Raw genomic sequence first — 23,419 nt, 5'->3', positions numbered from 1 at the left:
TCCACCGCACACACTTTATTTTGTCCTCTCTGAGCCCCTCAGCCTTCCCTCCCCCAGTCCAGCCACCCCTCGGAGCCGGGCACTGAGCTCCCTGCTTGGCGTGCTGAGGGCAGCCCTGGGGGTGACCTCCTTCCAGCAGTGGATCCCCACGCCCGTCCCTAGGCCTGCAGCAGCCTCTGAGTCTCGTAGTCCTCAGGGATGGTGTCTGTGGAGAAAGGGCCAGCGAGTGAGAGGGGGTGAGGTTGGGCAGGATGGACTCCCACCCCCGCCCCCCAAGCAGGGCTCTCCCCTCACCATTGCAGCGGTAACGCAGATTGGCCCAGATGATGTTCTCTTGGGAGAAGCAAAAGACCCCCAGGCGGCCACCCCTCATGGTCGTGTCCAGGACCACGTTGCTGTCAGCCACCAGCTCAGGGCCCTCGTAGAACCGCACTCTGGGGGGAGGATGGGACAGCGAGGTGGGGCCCTGGGCTAGGCCCTCCCCTCTGAGGCCTTGGCGTCTGCCCTGGAAGACGAGTCCCCTCCTCTCTGGGAGTGGAGGCCGTGTGTCCCCCCCGCCCCCGCCTGGGCCACTCTCAGGGCAGGTGGGGCTTCTGACCTGAGCCTCAGCTTCCCTGCGTGACAGGATGGACTTCCTGGCAGTGCAGTGGGGGCTGAGAAACAAGTAGGACCCCACCGTCTGAGGCCCTGCTGTGTCCTGCGTCCTAGGAGAAGTGTCATGTCCCAGAGCCAAACACAGTTAATTCTACCTGCGCGTATCATTCCCATTTTACAGGTAAGGGTACCGAGGTCCCCTGAACCTCCAGGAGCCAGGACAGAGCAAGGGACTTCTGGTCCATTGGCAAGGGGCGAGGTCCCCACCTGATGTAGCCCACTTGAGGCCGGTGTTGCAGGAACCAGCGGTAGGACGTCTTGTCCTTCCAACCCACGTTGCGGGGGTCCTTCCACAGCAGCCGCACCTGCGACGCTGTGTCCCCCGTGTGCCAGAGTGCATTCCGCAGCTGCTCCCCGGGGCCTGTGGAGGACTTCACAGCCTGCCATGCCCAGGGACAGGGGAACAGAGTCAGAGACTGCCCAGGCTACCGGAGCCCTGCAGAACCCTGCCTGGTGGGACAGGTTTTGGCAGTGGTGGGAGGCTCTCGGGTGCCTGGATGGGATACCTGCAAGGAAGCCTTCTTGGGGGCCACATGGAGATTTGCGGGTCGGGTATTGTTGGGGGGGGGGGCAGGGATGGTCTGGGAGCTCATGTGAGGATTTGGGAGTCCGTGGACAGGTTTGGAGTCTGAGGATTTGGAGGGGTCTGCGAGATGACTTAGTGACCCATGGAAAGTTTTGGGTGTCCATGGGATAAACTGGGCTCTATAGGATTTGGGGAATTTGCTGGAGGGTTTCAGTGACTTACTGGGGTCTAGGGGTTCTGCAGGAGGATTTGGAACCCGAGGGGAAGTTTAGGGCTCCGTGAGGTTTCGGGGCCCAAAGGAAGTTTGGGGGCCCTAGAGGAGTGTTTGAGGGCCTGTAGGAATCCAGGGGGTGCTGAAAGGACTCTAAGGTCCACAGGATGACACTAGGGGGCTGTAAAGGCTTTGGGAGACCTTGGGAGGATTTGGGGCCTCCTAGAGAGCTCAAGGACTGAGGGAGGTCAGGCAGGGCCGCGGACACCTTGAGCTGAATGCCGGGTTCAGCCACTGCACGGAAAGGATTCGCCTGCCAGTACGTCTGTTCCATCTGCTTCCACATAACCACATAAAAGCTGGAGCTGTCCTGGTAGCCAAAGATGAAGCCTGCGTAGTCGTCATCCGTGACCGTGTTCACGTGGAACGTGCCTTCAAAGTCCACGCCATTGAAGGCCGTGTAACCTGGGGAAGAGAAGGGAGCAGTGGGGCTCTCCCCATTGGGGCCCTGCCTCCCCCCCGCCCCCGCCCCTCTGGAGTCCAACTTGCCCCTAGGCCCAGATCCCCAACCATATACCCGCCCCATCCCTACCGGCCGAGTCCAGCCACGACCACATCCCTGGGCCTGTGACATGCCTTGGGTCACGCTCCTTCAGAGTCCAGAACTGTTGGACCCCAGAGCCCAGACTCAACCTGGCTCCGCCTTTCCTAACTTCAGACCCGCCCCTGGCCCCGCCCCCTATTCGGCTAGCTGTACGGCCTGGACCCCTCTCCGTGTCTCACCCACAGCCAGGCCAGGGTCGCTGTTCATCGTCTGCACGATCTCCATACCCTGATGGGGTCAAAGGAAGAAGGGCCTCAGGTCGGCCGCATGGGCCCTCGGTTCCCCCGCCCCCCGCTGAGGACCCAACCCCACCACCTTCCGCGGGGCCCTGTCCCCACCTGGTTGAGCACCACCCAGTTGGGATCTATCTGAGCGTCGCCTTCGGGGTCCAGCACGACCGTCTGGAAGGCCCGGAAGTCAGTGAGGGTGACCTCGGCGTTCTCCGGACACACATCGATCTTGTCCACCACTTTGTCCGCGTCGAAGTCGCCCTGGCACACGTCGCCCACTCCGTCCCCTGAGAGACCCCCGTGGTGGAGTCAGCGCCAGCCCCGCCCAGGGCCTAGTCACGCCCACATCTGCTATAGGTCCCGCCCATACCACGTCCCAGCCCCTCCCATACGTGCCAAGGTCTCCACAACAGCCTCTAACCCACCACAGGCCCTGCCCCCTGCCCTTACGGTCTACATCTTCCTGATTTGGGTTGGGCACCAGGCGGCAGTTGTCCCGACTGTCAGGGACCCCGTCGTTGTCATCATCCTCGTCGCAGGCGTCACCCTGGCCATCGTGATCTGAATCCTGCTGGGCACTATTTGGTACTGTAGGGCAATTGTCCCGTGAGTCCTGGTGCCCATCCCCATCCCTAGAATTGGTGGGTGGGACAGAGAGACAGTGAGATTTCCCAGAGGGCTGCGTCGGGGTCGCCCACCCTCAGTCCCCACCCCCACCCCAGATGGCCTCCTTACTGGTCTTGGTCGCTGTCGCAAGCGTCTCCCACAAAGTCGTGGTCCACATCACTCTAGGGAAGGTGGATGCAGGAGTCCGAAATCAGGGCAGAGGAATTCAGAAGCCTCCCACCAACCCCGAGTTCCAGAACCAAGGTCCTCCTGACCCCAAGGAACCATGCTTAGACCGTGCTTCAGTCTCCTTAACTAGTCTGGAGCTCACCTCAGGGATCTGACCCAGCTGGGGTGCCTCTGGCGCTCACCTGGTCTGCGTTGCTCTTCTGGGGGCAGTTGTCACAGGCATCCCCTACACCATCACCGTCGCTGTCCTTCTGGTCTGAGTTCGGCACCCTTGGGCAGTTGTCCACCGTATTTCGGATCCCTGCGAGAAGCAGGGGGACAGCACAGGATCCCAGGTTGGGGGCGGGACCAGGCTAACTTCAGCAAGGCAGCAGCAAACCTGGGGCTAGCCTGGGACACAGTCGTGCGCCTCTCGGGGCTCCCAGCGCTACAAAGTTAAATCAAGTAGGGCATTGGCCCAAGCCTCAGAGACTCGATGGACGGCGGGTGAAGGGACTGGCTCTCACTCACAGAGGAAGCTCAGCTGGACCCTCCGCTGGCCCTGGGAATGCACCATGCTGAGTGTCTGCCCCAGGTGTAAAACCTGGCACCTCCCTGGCCCTAAACGGCAGGCTCACGTCTCTGTTCAACTACTTACTCCTTGCAGCATCTGACACAGGGCCCCCCTCCCCTCCTCCAAATGTTCCTGCCGCTTCCCCTTCGCGTCGTGTCCCTGCCTTATTTTTCTGCCCGCAGGAGCACAGTCCGTGGTCCCTGGAGCCCTGGAGCGAGCTCACCCGCAGCAGCTTCAAGAACTAGCCGAGCTCCGCCCTCAGGCAAGCCGCGCCCCTCGGTGCTTGCCCTTCCCTCCCCCCCCCCTTCTGCTGCTCTCACGGTCGCCGTCGATGTCGTCGTCGCAGGCGTCGCCTTTGCCGTCCTGATCTGTGTCCTTTTGGTCATCGTTCTTCTGGGACCGGCAGTTGTCGCACGCATCACCCCACTTATCGCCGTCCGCATTGCGCTGGTCTGGGTTCCGCACCAGTTTACAGTTGTCCTGGGGGACAGGGCCGATTACCGGGGGGAGGGGGGGGCCGGTCAGACCTGGAGGGGCAAATGTCACTGCCCAGACCAGACCAGCTCGGAGGCCCCGCCTCCTCCGCAGAGCAGCGGTCATCCTTCCTGGACCCCGCCCCTCCCCCCCTCCCCCCCCCCCCCCCCCCCCCGCCAGTCCACATCCTCTGAGGCCACTTCCCTCACCCAAGCCACAGCCCCACCTTGCCTAACCTAGGCCCCGACGTTTGGCCCCACCTGCTCGTTGAGGACCCCGTCCCCGTCGGCATCCGGGTCGCAGGCGTCTCCGATGCCGTCGCGATCCACGTCCTCTTGCCCTGAGTTGGGCACCGTCACGCAGTTGTCCTGGGGAGGGCACGGCCGGCGTGAGGAGCGTGGCTAGGGAGCCCCGCCCACCATCGCACTGTGCTGGCCCTTCAGACCCCGCCCACCTTGCGGCACTGGCGTTCCGGGCAGCGCAGCTTCTCGTCGGGGAAGCCGTCCAAATCCGTGTCTCGGCCGCAGACGAGGCCGTTGCCGGCCCAGCCAACGGCGCACTGCGGGTGGGGTGGTGAGTAGGTGCCCCGGCGTGTTCGCCACCCACCCCACCCCCTCGTACCCCATGCCAAGGTCGTTTCTGCTCGCCCGCACTCACCACGCACGACCTCGAGCCATCGCGTTCCAGGATGCAGTCGGCCTTCTCGTGGCACGGGCTGGGCGTGCCGTCGGGGCAGAAGCGCTGTGAGCGCCGATGGCAGCCGGATGCCTGGTCGCCCACGAAGCCGGGCTGGCAAGGGCCGCACTGGAAGGAGCCCTGGACCCGGGCCGCGGGCAGTGAGCTCGCGCTGCCTGCCACTTCTCACCCTCCCCCAGTGTCTCGATCCTTCCCCGCTCCTACCGTGCCTTACCCGGGTATTGACGCACACGGAGTTGGGGACGCAGTTATGCTGTCCGGTCTCACACTCGTTAATGTCCGTGCAAACCTGGATGGCAGGGAGCGCAGAGGTCACCGCCCCCGCGCAGAAACCCGCCTACGTCCCACCCGGTTCACGTCTCCTCTGCATCCTACCTCTCCCCTACCTACATTCCTCCCCCAACCTCCACCATCTTGATGAGGACCCTTCCTCCATCCATCCCCCGGGCCCCCGGGCCCCGGGCTCCACCCCTTCCCTCTGAAGCCAGGCAGGAAAATAGCCGCAAGGCTAGCGGACCATTTCCCTGATGAAGCCCACCCCTCCACGGCCCTCACCTGCTTGTTGGCTTTGGCGAAGGCCAGCCCCACGCCCTCGTGGGCGGGGCCGCTGAACCCGGGCGGGCAAGCCTCGCAGCGGAAGCCGGGGCTAGTGTTGATGCAGCGGACGCGCGGGAAGCAGGGATGGGCGTTGCACTGGGGGAGGAAAGGCCACGGAGGGTCAGAGGACGCAGGAGGAGAGCCCCGCCGGGAGCGGCGCCTCAAGATTTTGGGGGCTTGAACTTAGAAAATTCAAGGGCCATTAGCCAGCACTTGGGGGGGGGGGCGGCTTGTGGGGCAAAGGCCATTATCCCAGGGGTCAGACGCGACTTCGCCTTGATGGGGGCAGGGGAGCGACCTGGCGGAGAGAGGGGCTGCTCCTGGGAGCCGATGGGCTGGGTGCTCAAGGGCGGGGGAAGGAATTGTGAGGGCGGGCGTCCCCAGCAGAGGGGGGAAGTGGCCGTCGAGGCGTGCGTGCCCGGCCGTGGGAGGGTCGTCCGAGCGGGCTCCTCGCGGTGGTTGAAGGGTCGTTGGGGCTTCCGAGCCCCGGAGGTGAGGGGGGCCTTTGGGGCGGACCACTCTCGGCTGTAGGAGAGTGGTCGGGGCGGCCGTCACTGGCTACGGAGGGGGTTGGCGGGACCGGCGTCACTGGTGGTAAGGGAAGTGGTCTGGATGAGTGCCCCCCGCCCCCCCCCGCCGTCAAGGGGGTCGTCCGGACGGGCGCCCCCGGAGGTGAAGAGGGCCTGCGGGTGAACACTTTCAGCCGGGGAAGAAATCGTTGGGGAGGTCGGTAGTTGTAGGGACCGGTGTTATAGGGGGGGTCGTCGGTGGGGTGGGGGACGGGCGCACCTCGTTGACGTCGACACAGTGCGAGCCATTGCCAGTGAAGCCCGCGGGGCAAGGTCCACAGCGCGCGCCGCTTGCCGTCTGAGTGCAAACCACGCCTGGGTAGCAGAAGCCGGGCGCGCACTGGGAGAGGGGCCGCACGCTCAGACCTGGGGTGCGCGCGGGCTGCATCCCTGCGGGTGGTGAAGTGGGGCTGGTCAGGGCCCAGCCCCGGGGGCGGAGTCTATCAGGAGCGCGCCCCTTCCTGGAGGGCCGCCCCTGGGGGCGTGGCGAGATCCCGGGCTTTCTGCGACCCCGCCCCGGACCCCGCTCCAAGCCCGCTAGGCTTTTCCAGTGTCTGCATCTCCGCGCGCGTCAGTTTTCTGCTTCTCCCGGAGCGTCTCTGCATCTCCCTCCATCTCTCACACGGCCTCTGCTTCTTTTCGTGTGTCCCCCTCTCCCTTCCCATAGTCTCTGTCTCCCCCTCCTTGTTCGTCTCTCTCCATCCCTCATCCAGTCTCTCCATCTCTTCCTGTCCCTTTTCCTCCCGGTCTTTCCTTCGCTGTCTCCGTCTGTGTCTCCCCAACGCTTCTCGATCTCCCCGCCTGCCGCGCCTCTGCCGCCCCGGCTGTGCTCACCGCACGCGTCACACTCCATCACTGTGTTTTTCAGAAACGTGATCTCCTTGACCTGCGGTGCAGGGGGAGACGGGGTGTAGTCAGCGAGGCCCCATCCCTCTTTTCCTCCCTTGAGTCTCCTCTCCCCTCCCCCAGACTCCCTTCCCACAGACCCACCCACTCCCCTCGGACCCTCCCTCCACCCCCTCGGACTCCCTATCCTCCCAGCACCTCTCTTCCTTCCTTAGGACTCCCTTCCCCGCCCCCCCCCCCAGACCCCTGTCATCTCCCGCGGAACCTTCTACCCCTGGGACTCCCTTCTCCCTCTTTTCTACAACTTCCTCCCTGGACCTTGGTACCCACGATCCTCTCCATCTCCACCGGCACCTCCTTCTCCCATCCCCCTGCCTCTCCTTCTCTTCCAGGCCTCACTCCCCTCCTCCGCACTCCCGGTCCCCCCCAGCCCACCCCGGTCCGCACCTGCTGCCGCAACAGCTCCCGCACATCCTGCAGAGCCGCGTTGGTTTCCTGAAGTTCCCGTAGCATCTGCGGGCCCAGATCTGCACCTGCGCCGACAGGGGGCGCTGGTGGGGCGTCGGGGTGTGGGGACCCCCGCCACACCAGTCCTTACCGCGGCAGGGCCCTGGGACTCCCTCATTCCTTGAGCGTCCGCCCTGCTGCCTGGGTTCTCCGACCTGCATGCCCCGATGAGCAGTCCCTGAGCCCCCAAGAAGCCGCGACCCCAGGCCCCACGGGTCCTCCGGTACGGTTGGGGGTCGAGGCCACGCGTGGGGGAAGGGGCGGCTCACCTATCTGTATCTGGCCCTGGCCCGACGCACGGAGGGCTGCCAGGGTGAGCAAGAGAACGCAGGCGGCGGCAGGAACCATGGCGGCGGCGGGGAGCTGGACTGCAGCTCGCTCTCTGCTGCCCACGAGGCCCGCGGGGCGTATTTATCCCGGCGGCTCAGCCGGCTCCGGGGACGGCCCACCCGCGGCCCTGCCCAGCGTCCAGCCGCAAGGTAAACAGATGGCGCTGGCCTCTGCGTTCGAAGCCCCGCCCGGTGTTGCTGAACCCGGACACGGCGGGGAAACTGAGTCACGGGGAGCCGGGGTAGGGGTCGATAGGGCGGGGAGTCCAGTGGGACCACCCTCCAGCCCTCTCTCTCACTTCTCTATTGAGTGCCTGCTGTATGCCAAGATTGGGACCTAACTGAGTACGAAGCAATCTGTACAGAGGCTCCCCTCAGCTCACACCTGGGGAACCAGTCAAGAGACGCTAAAAGTTAGGACCCCCACCCCCGACTCTGCTTTCAGTCAGGCCGACTGGCCCTCCACTCCCTCTTCACTTGCTTCAAAATGAGGCAAACGACATCTCTCTGTGCCTGTTTCCATCCCCAGCAGAGGAGTGCGCAAATTAAAGGGCTCCAGCTGGAGGAGGTCTGAGGGGGGTGGCCAGGACTTCTGTTTGCGGAGACTTCGCCATACCTTCCGAGCTCCGCTCCAGCTGCTGTGGGAACAGCCTGTAATAAAAATAAAAATTACTTCTAATCAGGAAAATCGTCCCTCCCAGCTCAGCCTCGCTCCTGAGCTACAAAATACTTTGACTTTCTGGAGTTAACCCTCTCCACCCGCTTTCCAAGTGCTCAAAGCCTCTGTCGTATGGATCAGAACACTGAGGCCCAGAGAGGGGAAGTGGCTAGCCCAAGGCCACCGCAAGGGGCAAGGGTGAAATCAGAGAGGTTCCAGAGAAGTCACTAAGGGCTTCCCGGAGGAGGTGGAAGGGAAGCCTAAAGGAAAAGAAGGACTCAGATCAGCAGAGCGAAGTGAAGACAGTTCTGACATAGTGAAGCACGTGTGGCTTGGGGAGGGGGGAGTTTCAGACACATCTACTTACTCCACAAACACACACTGAACACCTACCGTGTGTCACGTCCTGCGCTGGACTCTTGACACAGGACGAACAAGCCAGAGTTGGCCCCTTCCTCTAGGGGAACCCACGTTGGTGGGGAGGCCGCTTGCATAATCACTCAAAGGGGCCAGAGCTGTGATGGGGATACACGGAGAGCAGTGGGAGCTCCAACAAGGTGCTGGACCCAGCCCGGTGTGTGGGGGAATCTGGGTAGGCTTCTCAGAGGAGGAGGGAATGCTAAACTGGGACCAGGAAGGTGAGGAGAACATGGCCAGGCAAAAAAAAAAAAAAAAAAAATGGTGGTAGGCATTCCAGGTAGAACAGAATATGTGAAGATTCCGAGACAGAGAGGAGTCTGGTCCGTTACCAGGAATGATCTCAGGGTGGAGAGATGTTGGGGCTCAGGAGATGCAGTGCCAGTGGTGTGGAGCTCAGGCTGTCCTCAAGGGCAATAGGGAGCCACAGAGGGTGAGGGAGGAGGAGCGGGCCTGGTGGGGAGGCTGGGTGGGAACAGTCAGCCCCAACCTGGGCATTTCTAGTGAAGCCTGTGCCCTGACAGTGCCCACCTTGCCTGCTGCCTGCGGCCGGGCCATGAGCTCACCTCCTGTTTTCCTTGGCGTCCAGCACACCTGGGGGCCGCTCCCGGCCGGCACTGGAATTCTTGGGAAAACCACAAACTCCGGCGGGGCCTGTGGGCTTGCGTGCGCCTCATGCAGCTGAGACAAGAGCACATGGAAGCCAGGCCCCTGCCACAGGCTGGGCACGGGGCTGAGACTTGGACACACGTGGCCTTGTTCATGGCCAGGCCACGGGGAAATGCGGGGAAGGGCATTCCGGGCAGGGGGAATGGCAAAGGCAGAGGTCCTGAGGATGTCCCAGCCTGCAGATCAAACAACAGGGGCCCAGGGACAAGCAGTCTGGGTTCGTGCTCCTACCTCCTGGATCTCACCAACCCTGAGATCCCCCATCCGGCAGTGGCTCCTTCTCTCATGCACACCACACACGGCCTCACATTACAGAATAACTTTCTCTACGTGTCCTTCCCAGTCTTTGTACCTACTGTTCCCCCTGGCCCCAGATACCTTCTTCCATCCTTCGGGGGCACCTGGGTGGCTCAGTCGGTTGAGCGGCAGACTTTTGGCTCAGGTCATGATGTCACAGTTCACGAGTTTGAACCCGACACTGGGCTGACAGCTCGGAGCCCGGAGCCTGCTTTGGATTCTGTGTCTCCTCTCTCTGCCCCTCCCCCACTCACGCTCAGTCTCTCTCTTTCTCTCTCTTTCTCTCTCTCACTCTCAAAAAGAAATAAATAAACATTAAAAAAAAAAAAGACACTTGGGCTCCTTCTTCCATCCTTCAAGTCTGGGCTCTGATGCCCCCTCTTCCGTGAAGCCCTCCCTGCTCTTCCTGGGCAGGGCTCAGGGGCTGGCGGCTGGCTGTATGACAGCCGTCTGGGACCCCTGGCAGACTATTCTTGGCAGAGAAGGTTGGGATGCCCTGACTCTGGGAACTGGGATTGTGTGTATGTGTGTGTGTGTGTGTGTGTGTTCAGCGTTTATTTTTTTAGAGAGAGAGAGAGAATCCAAGCTGGGGAGGAGCAGAGAGAGGGAGACACAGAATCTGAAGCAGGCTCTGAGCTGTCAGCACAGAGCCCGATGTGGGGCTCGAACTCCCGAACCGTGAGATCATGACCTGAGCCGAAGTTGGACACGTAACCGACTGAGCCACCCAGGCGCCCCGGGATTGACTGTGTTTTGTTCTGTTTCTCACAGCCTGGGGATCTCCCGGTTCAGAGAGAGAAGGGGCTGGTGAGCTGTGAAGTTACCTACTAGGATTAGCATATCATGTTCTTATTCCTTATTAGTGGAACATCATTACTATTAATAATAGTTATAACTGCCACCACTGTACTTTAGGACAGACTTGGGGGACACATGGTCTAGGTTCAAACGTTGGCTGGGCACAGCCTTGCTGTGTGACTTCGGGCAAGTTGCGTGATCCCTCTGTGCCTCGCTTAGAAAACGGGAGCGATCGTTGTTGAGAGAATTGAATGAGCTACCGGGTGCCCGACGTCTGGCTGCGGTATTAGCCTTGCCATACACTGTGGAACTTACACACTGTCACTTATACCTCAAATTGTCCTTATTCACATTTTCCGCAGAAAAGAGACGAGACAGCTCGAGGTCACACAGCAGGAATTAGAACTGGGGAAGGCGGGACCCCTAAGGCCTTCACACCCCCCTCATTGCCCTTGGCCACAGAATCCAGACGAGAAATGCTGGCCCAGGCCCCTCATTAGCTGTGAAGATTCTGCTGCCCAGGACCTCCTGGCCCGAGCCTTTCTTTGGCTGGCGCCCCAGCCAGCTCCCCTTCCCATCACACCAGACCCAGTGGTTCCGGGAGCCTGGCCAGGCTGGGGCAGAGGGGCTGGTGCCTGTGTGATGGGGCCCCGGGGCCCTTCCTGGCAGGGGTTTGCCGGGCCAGGAGACATGCGGGCGCCCCCAGCTCACCCAGCCGCCTCTCCTCGTGAATCCAGAGGGAAACTATGTCGGGAAGGCAGCTGCCCTGCCCTGGGCGGGCCCGGCCACAGGCCCAGGGTCTGGGGAATTCATCAGGGCAGTGAGGGAAGCCATTTGGCCACTGCTACATCCATAACTGAGGAGCCTGACCCAGCCTGCCTCGGACAGCCCCACTGGACCCATCTCTCCAGAAGGACCAAGGAGTTGGGGGCGCGGGAATGGGCACCAGGGGGACATCCAGGCACTGGAGTCGGGCAGACCCACCCTGACTTGCACTGTGAACTTCAAGAAGCCCTGCCTACACTCCCACTTTCCATCTGCCCCAACCCTGTCCCCATACCATCCCAGGTTCCCAGGAAGGTGACGATAGAGAAAGGAGAGAACAATAAATATAGTGGCTACAATTTTATTGAGCAGGTGCCAAACGTTCAAAAGCCTTGCCATACCACTTTTGTGGGGTTCCCCTTTCTGCTCCCCCTTTCCCAGCCCCGGGAGGCAGGAACTCATCACCATAGGGGGCAGCAGGGCACAGTGATGAAGGTCCTGTTCTCTGGCATGGGGACCGTGAGTTTCATACCCCAGCTCTGCTGTGAGGCCTGAGGCAGGTTGCTTAACTTGCCTGCGCCTCAGTTTCTTCTTTTTCCTTTTCTTTTTTTGGGGGGAGGCGGGGGGGGGGGAGAGGGAGAAGAGCCACATTCAAACGCTTATTATAATGTAAATTTTTAAGTCTCAAGGTCAGCCAGCGTACTGAAGAGTTGCTACAAGAGAGAAAGAGCGTTACTAAGAACCTACTGGAATTTACCAATGGCGGCATTCAATGGGTATTGATTTTAGAGAATGAAATTATACAGGCATTATTTTCATAAGTTTCCAGAGATAGCTGTGGAAGGGGCAAATGACCCCCCCCCCCGCCCTTCTCTCCTTTCCTCTGACATTTAATGAGGGTTTTGTAGGTAATAGTAAAACAAACCTGTGTCTGTGTTACAGGGAGAGAGACCGCCTGTGTGGCTAACGACACAAGTTTTGTTCTTTCTCTCTCTCTCTCTGTTTAATGAAGTGGCGAATGGAAATACCTAAAGTTTTGCACACCTTAACAGGAGCAGTAAAAACCCAGATGAGATGGGGGGACAAGAGCCCCCCACATCTTAGGGTCGTCACCAGAAGTGAGTAAGTTACTCCATAAAAAGTGAAGACTTTTCCACGGTGGCAGTCATTAATGCCCCCACTCTACAGATGGGCAAACGGAGGCTCAGAGAGGCAGGTTTGTCCTGTCGCCTCGATTTGGGCACTGGCTGCTCAGAGAAGGAAGTCACACGCTCCCCTCCCCGTGAAGGCTGTAGGGAGAGGGTCCCCCACCCAGGGTTCTGCAGCTGTCTGGGGACGATGGGTGGGTGGGCAGCAGGGAGCACAGGAACCAGACCCCTGATCCCGAGTCTTCATTCTCCGTCCTCCTGTCCCTCTCTGGCCCCCCCCCCCCCCAGCTCATTAACAGGAGGCCCTTGTTCAGGTCAGTGATGGATGGGGCAGGAGGCCGAGGGCGGGGTGTGTTTACTCACTGGCTGCCTGGCAGGCAGAGGCCCAGACCAGGGCATGGGCCAGTGGGGGAGGGAGGTTATTGGGAGGGGAGGAGCCCCAGCCCCAGTGTGGGAAGACTGGCACACAATGGGGGCCAAATAAATGATTATCGATCAGTGGGGTGAAAGCAAATGATTTCATCCACCACACAGACCCTTTGCCTCGTAGCCAACAGGGAGGAGGTGCTCTCCGATTCTCGGCCCCGAGGTGGGCGGCCTTGAGGCTGGACAAGTGCATACAGTGGCCCGGAGCGCTTGCCACACAGAAGTAGGAACCGGCTGGGCCAGAGGAAACGGAGCCTAGGGGTCAGGGAAGCCACCGTGGGGGGATGTTGGTGCCAAGGCCGGGGCAGATGAATGGGTTCCGGCTGATGAGGGGCACCCAGCAGAGGGCACAGCAGAGGCAAAAGCCCAGAGGTGGGACGAGCCTGATGCACTGGAGGTTCACGGAGGAGGCAGGTGTGGCTGGAACAGAGGGGTGAGGGAGCAGTGGAGGGGGAGGAGGGCTGGAACACAGGAAGGGGTGTGGTGTCCCTGCGCAGGGACAGAGCCATGAGCCATGTTTGCAGTCCATGGGTGAATAGGTGGATGGATGGAAGGATGGATAGATGGATGGATGGGTGGACAGATAGGAAGGATGATGCGTGGATGGGCGGGTAGATGAGTAGATGGATGGATGGATGGATGGAATGACTGGGTGGATGGATAGATTGCCAGACAGATGGGTGGGCAGATGCATGGAGGAGTGAGTGGATAGGTGGGTGGGTCGGTGGGTGGCTGGCGGGCTGGACCCCCGGGAACCTCTCTGGCTCTGTGGCCACCCCATTCAGAGATCACTCTGAGTCAATGAGAGAATGAAATTGAAGCACACAATAGGAGCTTTTTGTCCATTCTCTGCCTCCTTTGCCTTACATGAGACGAAGGGGAGGTGAACAGTTAGCCTTCAGCCCAGGCTCACTGGCTGCCTCCCTGTGCCTCTTACTTTTAGGCTTTTCCCCACCTCAGGACCTTTGCATAGGCTGTGCCTTCTGCCTGGAGCACTCTTCCTTTACCTGGCTGACCCCTACTTACCCTGACTTAAAGGTCACTCCTTTAGGCCAGACCAGGCTCTCTGCGTGTCCATATTCCTGCGCCACAGAGGGAGACTGAGGTTTAATAAAACCCTCCAGGAACGGCCAGACCATAGCAACCGTCAGCATACTCTGAGCGGGAGTTGTAGAACGGTGACAAGCACATGGAGCCCTCTGGAAAAGGGGTGATGTCAGTGTTGCTGTTGGTCCACATGGTGCTAAGTGCGGGGGGGGGGGTCACTGGAACACCCACCCCTTGAGGCTTCCTGAGTCTATTTCCCACTGGGTTGAATAACTCACCTTTTCCTAGAGCCATGAAGTTGCAAATAATCCAAGAGTCATGGACCTCAGAACAAGGAAACACAGAACTAAGGAGGGACGAAGTCATAACAGCATGGGTTGATGGGGCCGTGGGACCACAGTCTGCTAAAGCCGTAGGATCGTGGGGACCCTCGAGCCACGGGGCCATGGTGGTGCGAAGCCACAGACCTAGGGTGACGTGGCTACCATTCAATGAAAACACAGAGCCGTAGGAAGCCACAGGACCCCAGGGAGGCTGAGACATGGCACTGGGGCATCCCACATCTGAGGTGCCACAGGATGGAGTCTCCGAGTTGACCCTAACAGAACCTCCCTCTTGGCCATACCCTCACCTGTCGGCTGCCCAAGGGTGCCCCGGGAGGCCACGGGAGCTCCGAGGCCCTTTCTTCCCCAGCTCTGGAGCAGCCACAGGAGAGAAGGGCCACGCCACTGCCGACGCCCGGAGCCCGCCAGCCGCCACTCAGTGAGTGCTTGTCTCAGGGCCAAGTGAGGCTGTCCAGGTGCCCAGAAACAGTGCCAGCCTCCGGCCAGGCGCGCCGGAACGCTGAGTGCTGGGCAACAAGTGGAAAAAGAGTCAAGGAGTGACTTCTACATCCATATCCTTTCGGAAGCCAACAGCAACACGGCATGGAGGGGAGGCTGTACCCTGTACCCTGGCTGCATCCCCCTCCGGGTGGCAGTAAACTGGTAAGCTGTCCCCCCTCCCTCCCCCCCCCCCCAGCACCCGCCTCTGCCCATGCCAGCAGTCCTAGCCCAGCTCGGATTCCACCAGGCACATCCATGTATTAATGAGCTCCCCTGAGACAGCAGCTATGCACCCAGCAGACGCTGCACCTGATACCCAGAACAGCCAGTCTGTTTTGGAGAGGGGAAACTGAGGCCCAGAAGTAGAAACCGCAGGACCAGGATCACAGAGGGCCGGAGCCAAGACTTGAACCCACAGCTATCAGAGGCTAGGTGCGAGCTCATCAGCACCCAGCTGGGCTGCCTCTTAGGGCCCCAGCCACCCTCCTCCTGAGGCCCCAGCAGTCTGCTTCCAAAAGTGGCACCGCATGGAAGTCAGGAACGTGGGCCTCCTCCATTTCTTCCCTTCGCTGAGCTCAGAACATCTTGCTCACAGGGCTGTGATGGGCAATGAAACATCCCCATAGTGAGTCCATACTGGGACCTGTTGTTGCTGGCATGGCGGGACCTTGCCCCCTCTCCTCTTATAGATGGGACAGCAGAGGGCCAAGGAGTGGGGTTTGGCCCTTCCTGAGGCCCCCAGCACCTTCGGTGAGGCTCTTCTCCTCATGATGGGGACGTGGGCAAGAACAAACACAGCCGACTTTCTGAAATGCCAAGTTTTAGGCAGAGAGAGAGCCCATTTCTTGCTGCCTTACCTCAACGGCAGGGCTGCCTTCAGGCATGGCTGGACCTAGAGCCCCAAACGAAGCCTCCAGGATCTCTCTGCCAGCTGCCTTCTTCTTCCTTAAAAAAAAAAAAAAAGAATTGTGGTAAAATACACATGACGTAAAATGTATCATTTCGACGTTCTAAAGTGTACAATTTAGTGGGTTTTCGTACCTCTACGATGCCATGGGATAATCCCTTCTATCTATTTCAGAACATTTTCATTTCCTCCCAAAAGGAAACCTGGTACCCATTAGCAGGCACCCCTCCCCCCATACCCCTCTCCCAGCCCCTGGCAACCGCTAATCTGTTTTCTGTCCCTATGGATTTGCCTGTTCTAGACATTTCCTATAAACAGAATCATACAACATGTGTCCTTTTGTGTCTGGCTTCTCTCACTGAGCGCGTCCTCAAGGTTCATCCGTGTTGCGGCGGGTATCAGAGCCTCATTCCTTTTTATGCCTAAATAGCATTTGATCGTCCGCATAGACCGCGAGATCGTCCGCATAGACCGCGTTTTGTTTATCCATTCTCCATCTGATGGACGTCTGGGTTTGTTGGACCTTTTTTTTTTTTTTTTGCAATTGCGAATAACGAATGCCCGGAACGTGTCTGTGCAAAGTTTTGTTTGGATACCTGTTTTCAGTTCTCTTGAGTCTCCTGCCTGAGCGTGAGATTTCCTGGGTTCTACAACGCGATGCTTAATTTTCTGAGGAGCTGCCACACTATTTTCCACGGTGGCCGCGCCACTTGACGAGCCCCGCCAGCCATTCGCGAGGGTTCCAGTTTATCCACTTCCTTGCCAACACTCGCTTTCAGGCTTGTGATTATGGCCATCCTAGCGGGTGTGAGGTGGTATCTCCTCGTAGCTCTGATTTGCACCTCCCTGGTCGGTGCTCTTCAGGCCCCTTGGGGCAGCAAGGTGGGCCAGGCTTACATTGGTCCCAGCCAAGGTCTGGAGGAAACAGAGCATCTTTCCTCTGATAGGCCCAGCGGGTCTCAGGGCTGACTCTCATTGGCCCAGCTCGCGTCCCATGCCCCTCCCCGAGCCAATCACTGTGGTCTGGGCTGAGCCGGCCTCTCTAGGTGGGCGTGTGTGTTCCTAGGGGTGGCGGTGAGCCCCTCCCGGACGCCACTCTGAGTAGGCAAACGGTAGAGACTGGATCCCCCGCCCCTCACTCTTGCCTCCGTGGGCTTTCTGGATCCCAAGCTGTTAGGCTTGACCTGCTTTAATGGGGACGACCCTGGCGGTGTGCCAAGTCCTCGTCCTCCACCTCCATCTCCAATCGCTGTCAGAGGCCCTTCTTGCTGTCCTCTGCCCTTGGGAAGGGGGACAGTCCCAGATCTGACCCGGGAAGGGTGCCGGAAGGGTGCCGCTGAGGGCGGCTCCAGGCCCCGTCAAGGCCCTTCCCTGCTCTGGTGGCCTCTTGACCTCTCCCGGGTACCAGGCAACCTTGAACATCACCGGAAACGGGCTTCGCCCAGACGGCTGCACCGCCAGCCTGTTATTTCCCAATGGCTGGCGAATAGTGGAGGAGCCCACAGGAGGGGCCTTCTCACACCATCACCAGTTCCAAGGCAGCTCAAATGATGTTTGGCTCCCTTGCTCCCAGCCCTGCCTCAAGCCCCAAAGGGCTGAAATGGGAAAATGTGCAATTGAAGGGAATCATTAAGATCAGGTTGGTGACCATGATCCAGAGCTGGGAGGGAGGGAGGGAGGCAGGGAGCCCAGAGAGGGTAAGACACTTGCCCAGGACCACACAGTCAACACGAGGCGGATCTGATTCCAATCTCTACCTTCCACCCCCACCCCACACCGCCCTTTAAAAAAAATTAGCTTTGGGGCGCCTGGGTGGCTCAGTCGGTTAAGCGTCTGACTTCGGCTCAGGTCATGATCTCACGGTCCGTGAGTTCGAGCCCCGCGTCGGGCTCTGTACTGACAGCTTGGAGCCTGGAGCCTGCTTCGGATTCTGTGTCTCCCTCTCTCTCTGCTCCTTGCCCGCTCACGCTCTGTCTGTGTCTCTCTCGAAGTAAATAAGCATTAAAAATTTAAAAAAAAATTAAGTAATCGTTATAACTAACATGGGACTCGGACTCACAACCCCGAGATCAGGAGTCACATGCTCACTGACTGAGCCAGCCGGGCACCGCAGAAGACCTGATTTTCAACAGTCAACTTGCCCCCTTGGCCTGGAACATTTGGGACCATGGGGGTCTTGACCGTGGTGCTCCAAGCTGGGTCATACACAGTCCAGCAAGAAGAAGCTGTCCCAGGAATAATGGTGGCTCTCAGAGGTGACTGACGGCTATTCTTATCCCTATTGTAGAGATGGAACAACCAAGTTCCAAGGGTGTGACAGCCCTTGTCCAGCAAATCCTTCATCTTAAAAAAAATTTTTTTTTAATGTTTATTTACTTTTGAGAGGTGGGGGAGGGGCAGAGAGGGGTCGGGGGGGGTGGGGTACACAGAATCCAAAGCAGGCTCCAGGCTCTGAGCTGTCAGCACAGAGCCCAACATGGGGCCCGAACCCACAAATCCTGAGATCATGACCTGAGCCCAAGTCGGACGCTCAACCGACTGAGCCCCCCAGGTGCCCCAACGAATCCTCCACAGCCCACCTAGGAAGCTGTGAGGGCAGAACTGGCCTTGGCTTGTCCAACATTCAAGTCCCCAGCACTTGGCCCCGGGCTTAGTGCACAGTAGGTGTTTCAGAACTTGAGGATGATGTGGTTCTAGAACAATGCCCCATTTTCCAGATGGAAAACTGAATCACCTCTCATGGGTACAGAAAGATTGGGATCCAGCTTTCTGCCCTCTTGACCCCTGCCCCTGCTCCTGAACAGGCCCCTGGGCAAGTCTCAAGCCCTGTGGGCTGGCGGGGGTCCCGGGGCCCGGTTTTCCACCCGGCGCTGGGGTTGATGACGGGAGGGGCGAGGTCTCGGGCCTGGTGATTATTTTTTTAACCTTTGTTGCAGCCAGAGACTCAGGGCGAAGCCATCCTGCCCCCCACACCCGGCCGGGCGGTGGCCAGCGAGGCCACACGGAGGTCTGACCCACTGGACGCCTGGCCGCTGGGCCTCCCCAGACCGCACGGTCACGGGACTGCGTCCAACTCCACATCTGGACTTTTCAATTTGGTCCCAGTTTCCAGCTGGAATAAAAGGGCCCGGGGCGGGCCCTGCCTGCTTGCACAAAAGTTGGGCGTAAAGGGCTTGGCCCGTGCCCCCTGCCTGCTTCTCCCCGGTGGACGCCATCCAGGCCCAGACATCAAAGGCCATTCTTTGCCTGCAAAGCCCACGGTTCCATCTGGAGTCTGGCCAGCCAGCCCAGGCACATGGGTCCAACCAGACACCACAAGCTCACGGCCAAGGTGGGGCTGTTGGTCCCTGACGTCACCTCTCCAAGTCTTCCTGTCTCAGGCAGCGACCCCACCATTCACTCAGTGCTGGGCCTGAGACCTGGGTGGCGTCTGAGACTCCTCCCTGGCCCCTCTGTCCAGTGCTTCAATAGCTCTTGTCCCCTCGGCTTCCAAAATACACAAATCCAACCACTTCTCTTCCTCTGCCGTCCGGCCCCGGTGTCTGCCCTCCTGACTCCTGCCTGGACGCTGCCCCAGCCTCCTCCCCAAAGCAGCCACAGGGAATGTCTCAAAATCATGAATCGGATCGTGTTTCCCTCCCGCTCACACACCCTTCATGGTTCCCCATTTCTCTCAGAATAAAACCCACCTTCTCTCTGTGGCCTGCAAGGCCCCACGTGACGTGGCCTCAGCCCATCCCTCTGGCCCGTCTCCTCCGCCTTCACTCACTCTGCTCCAGCCATACCAGCCCCCTCCCTGTTCCTCCAGCTCCCAGCCCTTTCCTGCCCCCGGGGCCCCACGAGCCAGTCATCCTTTCTATCTGGAATGCTCATCCTCTATGTTTACAAGATACTTTCCTATCATCCTTCAAATCTTAGCTTAAATGTTACCACCTCAGGAGGTCTCCGCCAACCCCTGCGCATAAATACCACCACCCAACTTTCTTCCAAATACTCTCCAATCTTTGAAATTGTCATCTTTGTATGTTCATGCCGACACACACTGTGTTTTACCGTCCCCCCCCCCCCACCCACCGCCCCCGCCCAAGTGCATCCCGTTGTGCCTGGCACGTTGTAGGTGGGGTTGTGTCTTCCTGGGCACAAAGGGACATACCGGTCCCAATGACAAAGTTGGAGAGGCATCTACCCCTCCGAGGTCCCCTCACTCCCCGCAGCAACACCCCAGGATTTATAACCAAGAACTGCTCTCAGTACTTGCCAGGGTGGGTGCAGCTGTGATGGGGAATACACAGGTAGCCGTGGGGGGCCAGGAAGAGGCACCTGTAAGCTCCAGTTTGAAGGAAGGGTAAAGGTAAGCCAGGTCAGAGGCCACAGAGGGTGCTTGGGGTGGTAGGCGTCAGTGTGAGCAGAGGCCTGGAGGTGACAGAGAACAAGGAGGCGTTCTTGGATCTGGTGGGGCCCAGCTCACCTGGGGTAGTGGAGCCGGATGGTCTGGCAGCACGCGGAATGACGGTCTCTGGATTCCATCCCCGGGCAGTGGGGAGCCATAGGAGGTGAATGAGCAGAAGGCACATAAGACCCGTACCCCCGTGGCCCTGTGCCGGGCCCTGGGAGGCTCCCTCCCCAGACCTCAGCACCCTGTGGGTTCAACATGCTCATGCTTGCTGAGAACGTCTCCAAACAGCCTTATGCAAATTCCTGCGGAAAGCTGTCTCCCACCGGTGAGGCCACCCGCCGTCGCCGCCACCACAAGGCTCAGGGAGGTCCGTCAGTCCGAGGGATCCTCCCAGAACCCAGATAACGCACTGACAGCTGCCTGGCTCTGCCCGGGGTCCCTTGGACTCCCCTCAGGCCAGTTGGGTCCCCCCAAAGCCCCGGGTCTAGCCACCACCTCTCAGCCCTCAGTGGATGCTGAAGACCTCTCTCCTTATTCCCCTGGAATTTTCCTTACAGGCCCTGCCAACGCCTCCAGGAACATATTAAAGGAAAATGTTTCCAGCCCAAGCAGGGCTGTTTTATGGCTCTCGAGGCCAGGAGTCTGACCGCAGAGTGGAAAGGCCTTGTCACCCCACTGTTCCTTCTGCAGAGTGGCTCAGACCCCCACCCGCCCTCCTTTGGCCTCCTCGGAGGCCCAGGTTCTACAGATTCTCCAGCTAAGCAAACCCCCCTCACCCCTGTCCCCCAGACTGGGGAACAATTCCCTAGAGGCTTGGGCTAAAGCCGGGAGCTGCTATATTTTCCATTGTGTATTCACTCAACAAACACCTGCTATTCTCCCGCTGTGCAACGGTCCCTGTCAGGTGCTGGGGACACAGGGGGAGCAAGAGGGCCCCGTCCTGGGACTCCTGGGTGGCTCTTAAGCATCTGACTCTTGATCTCAGCTAAGGTCATGATCTCATGGTTCAGGAGTTTGAGCCGCACATAGGTCTCAGCGCTGACAGTGCGGAGCCTGCTTGGGATTCTCTCTCCCCCTTTTCTCTTTCCCTTCCACACTTGTGCTCTCCTCTCTCTCTCTCTCTCTCACTCTCTCTCTCTCAAAATAAATAAAATAAACTTAAAAAAAAAAAAGAAGAAGAAGGGACTCATCCTGCCAGAGCCCTTGATGATCCCAAGACAGTGCAATGGACATTGTTACATCTCAACATGGCTAAGCTGTTAAGTCGTCAACACCGGCCTGGGTGTCGCCGTGGAGGCATTTTGGTAGATGTGATTAACATCCACACCAGTTGGCCCTAAGGAATTGGGGTGGGCCTCATCCAGTAAGCTGAAAGGTCTCAAGGGCAAAACTGAAGTTTCCCTCTTGTCCAAGATGAAGCCAGACCCTAGCTAAAGTCAGGACATACTCTTGCAATAAGAAAAGGGCCCAGTGTGGCATGAACTCAAAATCAATTTGGCTTTCACAGGGAGAATGGGGGAACAGGGAAGTGGGCTTCATAGACAGAGAAATGAGCAAAAAGCTGGCAGGAGGGAGGGCTTGGTCCTTGTGAAACCCATCTGGGTTTGCTAAGGGATGCTTCTTGAAGTTTCGCTCCTACACCCCCCAGAGGCTGGGAGACGGGGCTTGCCTTCGGGTATTGCTGGAACAAAGGGCTGGTTCCTTGAGCAGCCTTTAAAATTAAAAAATTGAGGGGCGCCTGGGTGGGTCAGTCGGTTGAGCGTCCGACTTCAGCTCAGGTCATGATCTCGCAGTCTGTGAGTTCCAGCCCCGTGTCGGGCTCTGTGCTGACCGCTCAGAGCCTGGAGCCTGCTTCAGATTCTGTGTCCTCCTCTCTCTCTGCTCCTCCCCGACTCATACTCGGTCTCTCTCTCTGTCAAAAATAAATACACATTAAATAAATAAATAAATAAAAATTAAAAAATTGAGGGGCGTCTGGGTGGCTCAGTCGGTTAAGCGTCTGCCTTTGGCTCAGGTCATGATCTCGCGGTTTGTGGGTTCAAGCCCCACGTCGGGCCCTGTGCTGACAGTTCAGAGCCTGGAGCCTGCTCTGAGCACATAGGCACAAGCCAGTGGCTGCTGTCCGGCCTCGTGCAGGGGGGTCTGAAGGGCAGTGGAAAGGCACCCTTCCCCGTAAGCAGATCTGTGAGGGAGCCCCTGAGCCCCCCACTTTGTGGGAGGGGGAGGTGACCTAGGATGAGAGCTTACATGGATTCCTGGGCCAGGGCCCTTATGGGGACAGAGACACGGAAGTCAGGGGTAGAGGCATCCACGGGCGAACGGGACTGGACCAGGCGTGAGGATTTTCGTACCAGCATCAACACCTTCCGGAAAGCATCCACCAGGAAGGGGCTCGGAGCAACCACACAGACCACATGACTCAGCCAGGTGATGTTGGCTGCCTTTATCATTTGTCACGTGAGAGGCTCGTGAACGGAGGGGTCATGGGGCAGAAACGGGCGACGCATAGGTCAGCAGCAGGCACTCCCGCTTACAATGATGATCCGGCTACCACTGCTTCTGGAATAGTCCTGCTTATCAGCGACAGAGAGCAGGGCCGGAATAGGAGCACTCCTTCAACCTGGCCTGAACCTTCTCATGGCTCCCACCCCAAGCTTCTCCCCACCCCCCTTCCTCCCCTCCTTCTCGGGATGGCAGCTGAGTGGTCTGATGGCCCTGCCAGCCTCCATCAGCTCCCACAAACCTCTAGCACATCTACTCCCTTCTAGGTGCATCTGGATACAAGGTCCTTCCACAGACATCATCCATTCTCGGAATGACCCGTGTCCACCTCTCACACCTCTGCCTGCGCACATGGGGTTCTCGGGGGGTCACTTCCTCTATTCCGGCATGCGCCGTGACTCTTTTTTCACTTACAACATATCCTGCAGGTAACACCTTATCGATTCTCTGAGCACTCTCTGTCCTCTTTTTGTTGAGATGATATTTACATAACATCCAATTCACCATTACAATTTTTTTTTTAATTTTACATTTATTTAGTTTTGAGAAACAGAGTGAGACAAAGCGTGAGTGGGGGAGGGGCAGAGAGAGAGGGAGACACAGAATCCGAAGCAGGCTCCGGGCTCTGAGCTGTCGGCCCAGAGCCCGATGCGGAGCTCGAACCCACGAACTGTGAGATCGTGACCTGAGCCGAAGTCAGACGCTCGACCGACTGAGCCACCCAGGCGCCCCAGAATTCACCATTTTAAAGCAGAAGATTCAGGGGCGCCTGGGTGGCCCAGCCGGTCGAGCGTCCGAGTTCGGCTCAGGTTATGATCTAACCGTTCGTGACTTCGAGCCCCTGGTCGGGCTCTGGGCTGACGGCTCAGAGCCTGGAGCCTGCTTCCGATTCTGTGTCTCCCTCTCTCCCTGCCCCTCCCCCACTCGTGCTCTGTCTCTCTCTGTCTCTGAAAAATAAATAAATGTTAAAACCA

The 23,419-nt window shown here is 59.0% G+C and overlaps 1 protein-coding gene and 1 long non-coding RNA gene across 2 annotated transcripts; both read right to left on the bottom strand.

Annotated features, from left to right (window-relative positions):
• Positions 1-8,121, bottom strand: COMP (cartilage oligomeric matrix protein). The gene is made up of 19 exons (XM_027038431.2): positions 7,532-8,121; positions 7,203-7,288; positions 6,744-6,795; positions 6,130-6,299; positions 5,299-5,436; positions 4,958-5,032; positions 4,705-4,863; positions 4,502-4,606; positions 4,308-4,415; positions 3,894-4,053; positions 3,203-3,321; positions 2,961-3,013; positions 2,676-2,857; positions 2,334-2,512; positions 2,175-2,223; positions 1,660-1,856; positions 862-1,034; positions 295-434; positions 1-205 (listed from the first exon to the last, which is right to left on the bottom strand). The coding sequence occupies exons 1-19, from the start codon at positions 7,608-7,610 to the stop codon at positions 159-161; spliced, it is 2,271 nt and encodes a 756-aa protein (XP_026894232.1). The 5' UTR covers positions 7,611-8,121; the 3' UTR covers positions 1-158.
• A 2,122-nt stretch (positions 8,122-10,243) lies between these two features.
• Positions 10,244-20,470, bottom strand: LOC128314643 (uncharacterized). The gene is made up of 3 exons (XR_008296508.1): positions 20,016-20,470; positions 15,498-15,585; positions 10,244-14,666 (listed from the first exon to the last, which is right to left on the bottom strand). It is a non-coding gene; the product is annotated as an uncharacterized LOC128314643 (long non-coding RNA).
• Positions 20,471-23,419: the final 2,949 nt, after the last annotated feature.

Source organism: Acinonyx jubatus, chromosome A2, assembly GCF_027475565.1.
Source record: "Acinonyx jubatus isolate Ajub_Pintada_27869175 chromosome A2, VMU_Ajub_asm_v1.0, whole genome shotgun sequence".
Taxonomy (NCBI): Eukaryota; Metazoa; Chordata; class Mammalia; order Carnivora; family Felidae; genus Acinonyx; species Acinonyx jubatus.
The sequence above is the reverse complement of the archived record's forward strand: the minus strand, read 5'-3'. Positions and strand labels throughout refer to the sequence as shown.